Source organism: Nyctibius grandis, chromosome 6 (genome assembly GCF_013368605.1).
Source record: "Nyctibius grandis isolate bNycGra1 chromosome 6, bNycGra1.pri, whole genome shotgun sequence".
Classification (NCBI taxonomy): domain Eukaryota; kingdom Metazoa; phylum Chordata; class Aves; order Nyctibiiformes; family Nyctibiidae; genus Nyctibius; species Nyctibius grandis.
This window is the reverse complement of record NC_090663.1, coordinates 87,894,045-87,906,694: the sequence shown is the minus strand read 5'-3', so window position 1 is coordinate 87,906,694 and position 12,650 is coordinate 87,894,045. Positions and strand designations below refer to the sequence as shown.

Sequence of the window (12,650 nt, the reverse complement as noted above, 5' to 3'; positions counted from 1 at the left end):
ATAGAGGTGCAGCAGTAAAAGGCTGCCAACAACTAATACAGCCTGTGTAAATTAAGTGCTTCTGACCACTGACAGACCAACCCTAAAAATAAAATGGGAATTATGGAAGCCTACAGCAAACACAGCAGCTATGCTTAATACCCATTGGCACACCATGGAGCTGAAATGCAGCAGAGACAACATATATTCTGGCTGTTGGCTTATTCTAGTACTTTCTAGCAACTGGGGCTTGAAGCTGTTGTGCAATAGCAATGCAGTACACAATCGCCCAGGGAAGCACTCTGGCTGTGGCAACCCCATTGCTATGAATATCAGCCACTTGCAGATACTTCCAAAACCATTGAACACACGTTTGTCTCCCAAAGGGAACACCAAAAGTCACTTATGAGCTAACTCCTCTGTGATTTGATCCAAATAGCTCCTCACTGTATGAACACCCTGAGCCATACATCCCACATCTGGTGAGTCATGTAAGTCAAAGCCCTGTCAACGCTTTTGAATGGGACAGCAGTGTCACGGCAGTAGGTGGGGGATGGAGAGGAGCACCAAAGCAGGAACCCTGAAGGCCCCTGCCTAAGGAGTTTGCTTTCATATGCAAAAACAATCTGGGCAGTCAGAATTAACACTGACAGTTTCTGAGACTTGTGCAGCCAAGTGCAACTAGAGGAAATTTTTTTCTGCTCAGAGAAAACCACAGATATATTTTTGCAAGCAGACTATTCAGAAGCTTTGACAGCAGCAACTCCTGACAGAAACTTTTGGATAATCTGCTCAATCAAACACGGTTAAAATAGGCCACTTAATCCTGTGAGTCAGCCCTGACATCTCCACCTACAAACGGGAAACTAACAGAAAATAACCAAACAAAAAAGGACAGCAAGACATTAAGGAGAGAGACAACTGCACTGAGAGCTCTGTCTGTAGTTCATTTTCACTCATGTCTGCACACAGAATGACTAGAAGAGTAATTAATAATGATCAGTGGTTTAGAAACATACCAGAACATTACAAGACCAAACGGTCATCCATCTGAGTTCAGTCCTCACTCTCCTGATGTCATCAGCACTGTCATCAGCAGCTTCATGTGGCTACAGAGTAGCTTGAGCCACAGAATGTTACAACTCTAAACATGTATGAAAAAAATCAATACTTCTTGTTTTTATTCAAATAAGTAAGCCTTTGGTTTTGTAAAATTAATTCCTTCATATAGTGACATGAACAGTTAATTCTTTAAATAAAAATTAAGTCACCTTATGCCTGGAACAGAACTTTGATACAGGATTGTACATCAAGTATGGTGATAGCTTAACTACACAGCACACATTCTCGGCCCACAAATGCTAGGAAAGGCATTTAATACGTGATGTTAAATTATTAAATGATAATTTCACTATAGCATGAAAAGCACCACAGGAGAATAAGACTGCTCAGTCGCGCTACTATTCACCAACCACGCTGACAAAATAAGTCCTGTAATAATGTTACCTAGCTTCGTGTAGCAAGGCACCAAAAAAAAGTTCACTATTTAAGGGGACTGTTCATTTATTTTTCTCAAGAGGCAAAGAAAAGAAGAAACCATAAAAGTAAACAGCTAAATGTTTTAAGATTTGCAGGCTGGTTAAACATAGTGGAGAAGGTGCAAAAATAAAAAGGTAGGTGGAAGCAGCCACAAGATATGATAAAGCTTTATTGCAAAGCACCGAATTCTCAGTGCAATGTGAGTTTTCGTGCAAAGTGCATGCTGTAGCTACACACGCTGTAACAACTATGAGACAGCAGAAGTCAAAACTTCCTTTGACAGAGACTTCTGGCAAGTAAACCAGCTCTCCCCTCAAAGGCTTTTGGAAATGGTAGAAAATAGTCCACATAAAAGAGCAGACACTTTGTAACAATATCCAAAGGGACCCTCATCCAGTCTGAGCCATTTAAATCTCTTCCCAAGCGCTAGTTCTCCTAGACCTTTACATGATTTATTTCAGCTACCCTGTGTAAAGAAAGCACTCCCACAGCGGACCCAGTCTCCCTGACCCAGGGAAACACAGGGAGCCAAGATGAGCTTACCCATTGCTATTGACAGGAAAGGAACTCTAGGCTGTGTTACTCAATAAACTTGGTACTCAAAGCCCAAAAATTGATCAGCAAAGAAAGGGCATTTTTCCTTCTCATACGCCACCCCTGTTCCATCATTATGTTCCCTGTCTTGTAACCATCAGTCCCAGAACTCTGAAGTGTTAGAAAACACACATTTCTGGGCTACAAATTTGTAACAATGATCCCACTATTAAAGTGCATTATTTTGTAACCAAGCAGCGGTATCCAGGTGTCTCAAACACATCTACCACCTAAGAAACACCATGGCCTCATTTCTCTTGCACTGATACCTGAGCCTAGGGGAGGAGTCAGCAGACAGAACCGCACACACACGCACAGCCCCACCCCAAGGCATGAAGCAGCCCCGAGCCAGGACTCAGCTTTCGGGGACGGGTGGCTGGCATCACAACGCGTGTTTGACCGGGGGACGGAAATCAGCGGAGGCTGCAGGGCCGCGGTGCAGGCACGGTCCCCGGTGCGGGGCAGGTAGGCACCGTACGGGCAGGCACTTACTTGTGGGTGTCCGCCGCCGTCAGCGCCGCCGCCGCCAGCGCCTCGAAGTCCTCCCGCCGCAGCGTGTCCCCGGCGCCCAGGAAGCCCAGCTCCACCAGCTGCCGCGCCGCCGCCCCGCTCTGCGGGAAGGAGAGGGGCCGGGAGCCCCGTCAGCGCCGGACCACCGGGACGCGCCCCCGGCCCCCGCCACTCCCGGGGGGCGCGGGGCTGCCCCGGCCCGGCCGCTCTCCCGCACCCGCCGCGACCCCGCTCCGCTGCCCGCCTCTCCGCGGGGGCCCGGCCCGCCGGGGCCGCACCCGCGGGCTCTGCCCCGCGCACTCCCGACAGCGGCTCCCGGCCGAGGGGCCCTGCGCCCCCCCTCCCCGGAGGGGCTCGGAGCGCGGGTGGGTAACGCTGCCCCAGCCTCGGGCACGCCGCGACACCGCAGGCCGCAGCGCACAGAGCTGGGCTGCCGGCGCCCTGCAGTTCCTTGCCCACCCGCCCCTAGGCCCCAGGCAAGGACGGGCTCCCTCTTTTTCCTCCCCGAGCTTACACTAACATCCCCGCAGCAGAGCGGCACCGAGGAGTCGGGCGCTGGGGCAGGAGGCAGCGGAGCTGGGGGTGAGGCCTTTCCTCCTGCTCAAGCCGGGACACCTGATAAGCCCTGACCTGCAAAGCACCCCAGGAAACAGCCCTGCCACTTCCACCCCAGCCAGGTGCCCCTGATGGCCCTTCCCAGGCTGCCACACTCAGTCCTGATTTCTTAAAGCCAAACAGGTGCTTTCTGAGAGCAAACCTGTAAACAACACCACCTGCCTTCTACGTGTGAGCCAGAAAACCTTTTGTGACTTTCCCCAAAGTGTTTTCCACCAAACAATGTGCACTATCATTTTTAGAGGTCAAAATTTCAGCAGTCAGTACCTAATACTACTGTGATGTGACTTGATCAAGCAGACACACCCCTTGGAATGATTCAGCCTAAAAATCATGCTTTGTAAGCACTGGACAGGATCTTCTTCCCAGTTTTGGTTAAGAGCTGGGCCAGCGCTAGCTTGAAGCCACCTTTGCACATTGAAACCAGCCCCACTGTCATCTTATACTGCTACACAGCCCAGGTGTTTGTTGCCATGGTTTGTTTCTCTGGGTGGATATCAACAGCAAACACCACAAAACAAACACCTGCTCACATGAAAGGCTTTCTGGCCCAGACCTGCACTTTGAAGCTTGCTTGTGAGCAGACCCCCATTTCAGCTAGCCCCGCTGCACTTCTTAGGCCGACCAAGACACAAACACCACTGGTGTGCCCCTTCCCCAGCTTCACAGCCACCCCCCTGCTGACTGACTTCAGCCTAGTTTGGGGGGGGTTTATCTGCACACAAGACCTGCACCACCTCCCTCCTGTGGGGAAAGTTTTCAGTGAGAAGCAGGATGGTTCACTCCCTGAGAACACGGGTTTTACTAAAACCCCCTTTAATGGGCACCAAAACCTTCACGAGCTAACCATGCCCCACACACCCCTCAGCAGCTTATTGACCCTCCACTGCGGCCACTCAGGCCTCTCCCACTGCGGCTGGTACCTCACAGAACACAGGCCCGAGGCTCACAGAGAGGGCTTGCCACAGCGAGGGGGCCTCCCCCACAGCGAAGGGGCCTCCCCCGCAGCGAGCGCACCGGGGCGGGGCGGGGCGGCCTGCCCTCACGGAAGGAGGCCGGGGCCAGGCGGGGAGGCCCAGGGAGGGACACCGCCCCACACTGACCTCCAGGTAGCGCAGGTCCCGCGCCGTCACCTGCGACTGCAGGTACTCCTCGTAGGAGCCGTAGGCCAGCGGCGAGAGGCCCCCGTCCGCCATCCCGCCTTACCCGCCCGCCCGTGAGGCAACGGCGCCCGCTCCCGCCCAATCAGCGCGCGCGCCAGCGACGGCGCAGCGGCGGCGGCGGCACGTGCCGCCCCTCAGCCGCCCAACCAGCGCGCGCGCGCGCGCCTGCGCGGGCTCCCCGGGCGCGCGGCGTCACGTGCCGCCCCCGCCCGCCTGGCCCACCGGCGCGCGCGTGCGCATGCGCGGGGGTCGCGGGGGGGGGTCGAAGGGCGCGCGGGGTCGCGGGTCCCCGGGAGCAGGCCCCGGCCGGGGCGGTGCGCGGAGGCCCCGCGTCCCCCGCGGCGGCATCGGGCGCTCCGTGCCGCTTCCTTCCCTTGGGGGGTTCTTGGTTGCTTTGGGGGAATATTTTTTTTTGGGGGGGTGGGTTTTTTAGGGGGCTGGGCGCGAGGGCGCGGCGGCGGGGGCCCAGCCCCGGCTGCGCCGTTGGTGAGGCCTAGGGGCTGGGCGGGAGGTGCCGGTGCTGAGCGGCGCCGTGCAGCTGCGGCCGCCCCACCACGCCGGGACACAGCTTACCCCGGGTCCCCCCGCCCCGTCGGTGCCAGCACCCGCCGCTGGAACCCAGCCCGCTGCGCCCCGTACACTCATTTTTTACGACGTGGGTGACTGATTTTTGTCCGTCCCACTGAGGAGTAGCAGTGAAGCTGTACCAGGGCTCTGCGGGGAGGTAGGGGACAGCGGGGCGCGTCTGCGGCCGCCTGCCCGACAGCCCCTGGGCCCGCGGCACCGGGCTCTGCTGCAGGGCCCTGAGCTGCGACGTGCTGCAGCCCGGGAGCGTGGGGCCTGAGCAAATGTTTCTGGGGATGTGGAAAATGGTGCATCTCTGCAGGGGTGGCTGTAGAGGTGAAAAACGGGGTGTGATGGGGACACAGGTAATGTGGGGGCTTTTGGTTATTTCACCATTTTAACCAACGCACCCGACGACACGGAGCTGGAGCACGGCCGGCAGCTCAGTGTGCTCCACCGTGCAGCCCCTTTCTCAGCTCTTGAAGGTGGCAGTTGTTTGGAAAGGAATTTGGGAATCCCCTTCATTTGTTTCCTTTTCCTCCCCAGCACCACGGTGGTAAATCAGAGGTGGTAGAAGAGAAAGGAAGAAACCCACAAACAACACAGCCTGCCAAGCCCCAACTTCTCAAAACACACGGGGTTTAAGCCAATGTTTTACCCACCAGGGGGTAAGTTCAGGTTGGAGTTACTCCCTTGGGGGGGAACACGCGAACAGCACAGCCCGTGGCGGCCACCAGCCCCGGGAGCTCGTGGCTGAAGGGAGCTGGCTGGGGTAAAACACCAGCTTTGCAGGGCAAAAGGGAAGTCGGGTGCTCGCAGGAGACTGCACGTTTGTTCCAACACTCGCACACGTCGTGCTTTGAGCTGAGCTTCCAGAGGCATTGCGCCTTTCCCCACACGGTACTTTGCCTAATGAACATCTGAGGCTTTTTATATCTACAAAGCCTGCAGGAAAAGATGACTCAGAAGGCAAATGGTAAAGAAAAAAAAGGGTGAATTTTAGGTATCGGTCCACAATGTGCAGTTGCACCATTTTTAGCCTTGCTGACAAAGCTCGGAGGCATCATGCTGGTGTCCTAAGACAGATAACATCATACATCCATGTCATCTTCATACATCCTGGCTCCCTGGATGCCACCCACCACCAGACTCGTACCAGCCCTGCTCCATGATTTAATTTTCCCGAGAGGTGGCTGGTCCCTCACCAAAGGCCACCCAGATGGCTGACACACAACCCTCCTCCCTGCTACTTCCCAGCAACCAGACCCTACATGGTTCCTAAATGCAGAACCCTTCCCCAGCACACCCCACTGCCTGCAGCACCCCAAAAAGAGGCATAGGAAAGCCACCCCACCCTTGATTTTCCCAAAAGATTTTTCCTCTGTGTGCAACAAGATTTAAAGGCAATATGAAGAGCTTTTATGTAAAGTAAGTACAGAAATCTGTTTACAAGTCCAGCAATTAGGGCTGTTGCTGTTGAAACCATGACAATAAATCTACTCAGATGAAACAGGAGCAGCTGACAGGATAGTTTTAGTTTATGTCAGAGTCAGAGCTGCAAAGCCTGAGCCTTTCTTCTTTTCCCAGGCTGTCACAGCCGTTTTCCCTCCCTCAAGTCACCCCACCGAGCGTACTCCTGCTCCCCTCGGTTCCGCAGGAACAATACTCCCAATCAGTGTGGAAGGCTGAGTGCTGCCAACAAGCAGGAAAGAGGAAAAGAAGCATTTTGGTCCTTTCTGCCAGTAAATCCCCCCCCCACTGAAGGGCAGGGAGGCTCCCTCGTGCCTGGGGAGCAGGACCATAGGAGCCTCAGGCCTTCTGCTGAAGGTTTTGGGCTTCTCATCCCTCTCAGGGAGCAGTTGGCCAGTGCAACATAGCCTCCCCTCTGCTTGCAAAAGGAGTAGCTAGAAAGGTTTGAATGCAATCAACAGCTGTAAAAAACAGTAAGCCAACACCAAAACCATTTTTTAAATGCAAGAAACACCACACTGAAAAAGTTACCTTTATTCCTTAAAAGTCTCTCAACTTGTCCACAGGCTATTTTTAAATTTAAACAGAGATATTTACCCATTTTTTAAGTGCCTTCAGTCTCCTCCTGATAAACAAACCTATTTAATTTCCTTGCAGAAGAGTGGCCAGCAAGGAACAGGAAGGGTCTGTCAGTCTCACACAACACCTAGATTGACTGGCATCACACTCTCTGCTGAGGTTGCAGTGGGAAAGCAGTGGCAGCAAGGGACCGGCGCGTCCGCTCCTCTCCTACCTGCCCAGGGAGCTCCAGGCGCCCGCCCCGGGGTGAGGCTGAGGACAGCACCTTCCTACGCAGCTCCTGCAAATGTCATCATTCCCTTAGTTCATTTCCATGGCCCTGTGCTTCGCTGAGGGTTAATTACACTGGTTGTGCCTGGCTGCCGGAGGGCAGGTAAGCGGCGTAAGACAGACAGCAGGCAGGCAAGAGATCACGCAACCAGGGGATGAAAGGAAGCATGATGATGTTTTATTCCGGCGTCCCCATCCATCCCTGCACGTGGAGCACAGAAGGGTGGCGGGCAGAGAACCACCATTCCAATGGACATCACCATTTGTACCACCATCAGGTTTGGAGGAAAGGCCAGCGCTGCCGCCTGCCCGCGTTTATTGCTGCCCAACACCAGCAGGGCTCAGGTCGGGAGGGGTTCTGCTAACGTGAGCCCGCCCAGGCTCCTGTTAAGGCTTAACCGGTGAGGTTCAATGCTACTGTCTTCTGTACATAACACAGCTAAAGGCTGATTCAAAACTCCATACGCACGATTACTGCACAGGTAACACCACAACGGAGAAACAACTCGGCAGTCGGGGCCGCAGGACAACCTCGGTGGGAAAACACTCCCGAAGGTACAGGTAGCTGTCACAGCGTTTATTGCCACGTCGCCACGCTCGCTGTGCAATAAAACCCTTTCCCCCTGCTCTGTAAGGGTATTGTGAGTGATAAAATAAATCAGCAGCACAAAACGTGGAAAGAAAGCGGTGGCACCCCGGGGCCAGCAGCGTCCCTGTCGCCAAGGAGGGGCTCCCCCGGCCGCCCCGGGGAGGGGTCTCGGCACGGCTCCCTCCCCGTGCGAGCAGGAACGCTACGGGGCCGGGGCAGAGGTATTTTAAACGCAGGCATCGAAGCCATGCTGTGATGGACAGGAGGAGACTCGCTCCTCCAGCTGTCCAGGGGAGAACGGGAGAGGCCACCAGCAGCAGGGCTGCAAACAGCTACCCTCTCCAGGCCTGCAACCCTTAAATATATATATATGTATCTATTATTGCCAATAAAGAGCTTTAAGACCACCCTGCGCCACAGGTAGGGTGAGTGAATTTGTTGGTCTTGGTCTTGTTTTGTTTGGAAGGGAGGAGCTGGTTTCCAAGAGAAGGGGAAGGGGCAGACCTGGGTATGTGGTGTCTGAGGTATGATCGGAGGAAAAAAGTGCAGCAAAAAGGAGATAAAAAATAAAAAAAAAAAATAAAAAAGGAAAAAGAAGCACTTAATAGGTTGGCTCTGAACATATGTCTTGTATGAAAATGATTGTCAAAAGAGTCACTAGTGAAAACAAGGTAAGAACATACATTTGCTGTAGAGGTACCTCTCTGCTGCTTTCACCAACAGAAAATGAACCCGAGGTCCATCGAGTCTCTTCTCTTCACCGCAGGGATACTCCTCGGGAAGCCCGAGCTGTGCTGTGCCGTCCTCTTTGTGGGGTGAAGAGCAGACCCTGAGCCCCACACGGCCACCCGGAGCCTCCCCACGTCCATCAGGGAGCGGGGACCGAGCTCTCCCGCGGGGTCACCCCCAAAAGCTGCCCAGCGCCCCGGCGTCCCCGCCACGGCTCGCTACCCGAAGCGGAACTTCAGCCGGTACCTGACGGGGCCGGGGCTCTTCCGAGGCGGGGACGGGGCGGCCTTTGGCTTCGGCGGCGGCGGTGGCTTCTTCTCGGGGAGGGCGACGGTGAAGGCGAGCTCGGGGGGCTGGGGCTGCCAGAAGCGGGGTAGGAAGTGCGTGGAGACGTGCTGGGGCCGGGCGCGGGGGCTGCAGCCCCGCTTGGCTTTGCCCCGCTTGTTGAGGGCCACGTACCAGTGTCGGCCCGAGCGCGGGCTGCGGTGCACGGCCGAGGCGTACGTGTTGTAGCTGTTCTCCTGGAACCGCTCCCGAAACTGGCAGTCCGCCGTGAACCGGGCCTGCGGGCACAAAGACGGCGGCACCGTTAGCCAAGGGCGAACGACCGGAGGGAGGACGCGGCCCCGTACCCCCCGTGCCACAGCCCCACCGAGGACCCCGGCCTCGAGCCCCCGCTCCGTCTCCGCTCCCCTCCTCACTGGGGCACTGAATCATCCCTTAATCATCTGGAAAGGCAATTTGCATGCACATTTTCATCGCTTCACTGAACATGGGGTCTTCGCTCAGCCCGCACCCGGGGCTAAACAATAACAGGTTTTCTCTCACCCAATGTCCCTTTCCCAACTGAGGAAGGAAATTGGGAAAAAGAGGGAGACTTGTGGGTTAAAATCAAACAGATAGAATAAAATAAAGAAACCAATATAAATGACAACACAAAACCCACACCAGTACACTCAGCTACAGGTTGCAGCAGGTTGTCCAGGAACAGCAATCGTCAGCAGTGAGGAAAAAGGGAGCCAGAAGAGAGGGGAGCAAAACCAGCCCCCATCCCCAGCCAGCCCTGCCTTTATAGTGAGCTGGGTGTCAGTGATACAGAGCACACCTGTGGGCCAGCCTGGGGCAGCTGCCCTGGGTTCAGCTGCTGAGGGCCCTGATCACCACGGCCACACACTGGAACCAAATCCCAATGAAACCAGGACAACATGGCTTTGATTGTATTCAATTTTTTTTTTCTTAGTATCTCAAATGAACTCGTGGCATTTTATCCCTCAACAGCCTGAAGAAATTACTTGCAGCCCAAGAGCATCACCTCTTACAAACAGGGCAGGTGCACTGGCTCACAGATGGCCGGGGGGAAAGGCTTCCTATTGCCCGAGAGGACAGGCTGCATGCTGCCCATAACAGCTCCTTGGTGCTGTTGAGGGGGAAGGAAAAAAAAAAAAGGCACACTGAAATACACCACTAGAGCTGTAATGCCCCAGCTATGTACCCCCAGCCCTGGGACGCCCCACTGCAGCCTCCAGCAGCCCCTCGGAAATCCTCTGCCAGGCTGAAATCGGACCGTGGGCACGGCACCCGGTGCCCCGAGAGCTTCTCCAGCCATGCCCGGGCACCGCAGCCCGACGGCAAAGCAACGCTTCAGAACTACAGACGTGAGAGGGATGCTGAGCCCATGCACGAGCGCTCACCGTCCTGAGGCAAGGCTTTGCTGACCCTCGTTGCTCTCGGAAGCCCCAACACGCCGGGCTCGGGCGAGACACCCCCACATCAGCCTCCGCACAGGAGGATTCAGGGTTGACCGAGGCACCAACGCACGCCCAAAGGGTGCTCGGCACAAAAAGCCCTGGCACAGGCCCTGCATTTCCCAGGGGATCCGGGCAACGGCAAGAGCAGGCGTCCCCTCCAGAGTGGGATCTGGGGAAGCGTGGGGGTCCCCAGAGCTGGACACGGGGGGATGCCCTGGGCTGCTCCCACCGGCGGCACAGGGATGGGGAGACCCGCAGCCAGCGCGCACGGAGGGGAGCCCTCGCCCCCGACAGCAAACCCCAGGGAAGCGCATCAGCTGCCGCTTCGCCAGCGCTCTGCCGGGCATCCCCACGCCCCAGCTCTCGGCACAGCAGCCACCGTTTCAGCAGGGAAAAGGCATTTCTCCCGGCGCAGCCACCGCGCGCTGGCTGGCGTCACATTTGCTCCGCAGCAGCTCCAGAGACAATGATGAACAGCAATCCTAAAGTCACTTAAACTTCAAAATCCAGTTCAACAGAGATTTGCCCCAGCGAGGACCGCGGCGTTCCATCAACTCAGAGCAACTCCCGAGGAAGGAGAATTACCTGAGGCCCCTGCGGGCAAATCTCTCCCCTGGGGTTCATGCCGGCCCCGACGCCAAACCCCCTCCTGCCCGTTCCACGCTGAGGATGTGCAAACAGGGGACCGAGGATTTAACAACGAGGAAAAAGCCATCTGTGCACGCAACTGATAATTGCCAGGATTACTGTCATTTTCTGAAAGTGGTGCCTCTAAAAATGGACCACTTGGTAACTTAATTAAGTTGCCATCAAAAAAAATAAAGGAGGGCTGCTGTAAAGCAGCGAGCTGGGATAAAGCCGGGCCCCGCGTGCCGGTTTCGAAGGAGCCCGAATCCCTGCAGGAATGACTTTTATCTGCGGTTCAGCGCAGAGTCACCGGCGTGACTCCCATATCAAAGCGCTGCCCTGAGTGACGGGCGCGGGACGCGCTTTGTACTGCTCAAAACTCATTAGGCCATGAAATAACTTCATCCTGCCAAGGCAGGAAAGAACAACAGATGCCGGGTTTGCATTATCGGCGTTATTTAGCCCAGCAATCTTTAGACATTTGGGTCAAGTTTCTACAAATTCGCGGCTTTCATCCGAGCGGGGCATCGTGTGTCCTCACCCCCGGCTCTGACCCACCTAATTGAGGTCCCTCTCCGACACTGCCCTTTGTGTGCTGACAATTAACCATACACTGACAAGGTTTGATTTAATTTCTGCCTGCGCCAGGGCATAAATCAAGGCTGCAGCTCAAAGAAGGGGCCCATTGTACACCACGAGGGAGTGGAGGCTCTGGAGGGTCCGAGGATCTCGCTCCGCCTGCTTCCCTCTCCTCTCCATCCTTTACCTTTCCCCTGCCCTCCTCCTGCTCTGCCCATTCCCTGCCCCATCTCCTTCCCTTGTGTTTTCCTCCACGCAGCCATTCCCCTTTTCCCCTCGACGCTGTTCCTGCTCCTGCTTTGTTTCCTAAAATAAGCAACCATGTGCTCACCCTTTAAGCATCATTAGGTTTCAGGAGCAACACTCCAATAAGGCTCAAGGGAGAGAGAGAGGCGAGTTTAAAAATCTCACTCAAAGGCAATCTGCGGGCTCAGGCAGCACAAGCACATCACCAACATCCACTTCGTGACCACAGGGTTTGGCTCATAACCACGAGGCAGGCAATGGACTTGTCTTTCTTCCAGGCTGTCCACCCTGAACGGGCTCCCTTGGGGACAAGCCTGGGTGATGGGTGCTGCCTTACAAATGCCCTTCTTCGGGTGTTGCATTTACACGCACCTTTAAAAGGTGACGGCTTTCATGTGAGCACAGTCGTTACTTACATTTGTTTAAATGATCTCTAGAACTAACAGGAAAAAATTTGGAAGCAGCATCTTGAAGTTGAAAGAGACGCGAAATCAACGTATAGAATTCGTTCAATGCCAAAAGCCTGGAGAAAGCACCATGAGACCCGCAGGAAACCCCAACCTTCAGGGAAACAGCCTGCAGAAAGAGTTACTGGGATTTTTCCGCTGGACCTCACCTGCCCGGACCCCTGTGCTCTCACCGGGGATATCTCACCCCCACGGCACACCCAGCCGAGCTGCGGGGCCGCAGCCCCCTCCCCGCACGCGGGCTCCCGGCGCCACACGTGCCGCTCTCCGGGAGACATTTGGCTAAAGCCGTCTGCGCGATCTGCTGCAGAAGCGGCTAAAAATAAACCAGCAACGCTCGCAGAACGAGTCCTTTTGATGCAAATACCCAACTGCAAAGGGA

The 12,650-nt window shown here is 55.4% G+C and overlaps 2 protein-coding genes across 6 annotated transcripts in view; both read right to left on the bottom strand.

Moving 5' to 3' along the window:
- Window positions 1-4,433, bottom strand: part of CFAP299 (cilia and flagella associated protein 299) — a 173,315-nt gene extending 168,882 nt beyond the window's left edge. Inside the window, exons 1-2 of the mRNA XM_068404201.1 lie at window positions 4,341-4,433; window positions 2,605-2,723 (exon numbers count right to left, since the gene is read on the bottom strand). Of these exons, the coding sequence (XP_068260302.1) occupies window positions 2,605-2,723; window positions 4,341-4,433 (212 nt within the window). The remainder of the gene's footprint in view (window positions 1-2,604; window positions 2,724-4,340) is intronic.
- The window catches only part of FGF5 (fibroblast growth factor 5), a 73,616-nt gene that overhangs the window by 56,964 nt on the left and 4,002 nt on the right, over window positions 1-12,650 (bottom strand). For 3 of the 5 annotated variants that reach the window (XM_068403775.1, XM_068403772.1, XM_068403776.1), the window contains exon 3: window positions 6,424-9,164. In XM_068403775.1, the coding sequence (XP_068259876.1) occupies window positions 8,820-9,164 (345 nt within the window). In that variant the 3' untranslated portion in view covers window positions 6,424-8,819. Of the gene's footprint in view, window positions 1-6,423; window positions 9,165-12,650 lie in introns of those variants that run through there. The other 2 variants (XM_068403773.1, XR_011048427.1) reach the window with 2 other exon arrangements.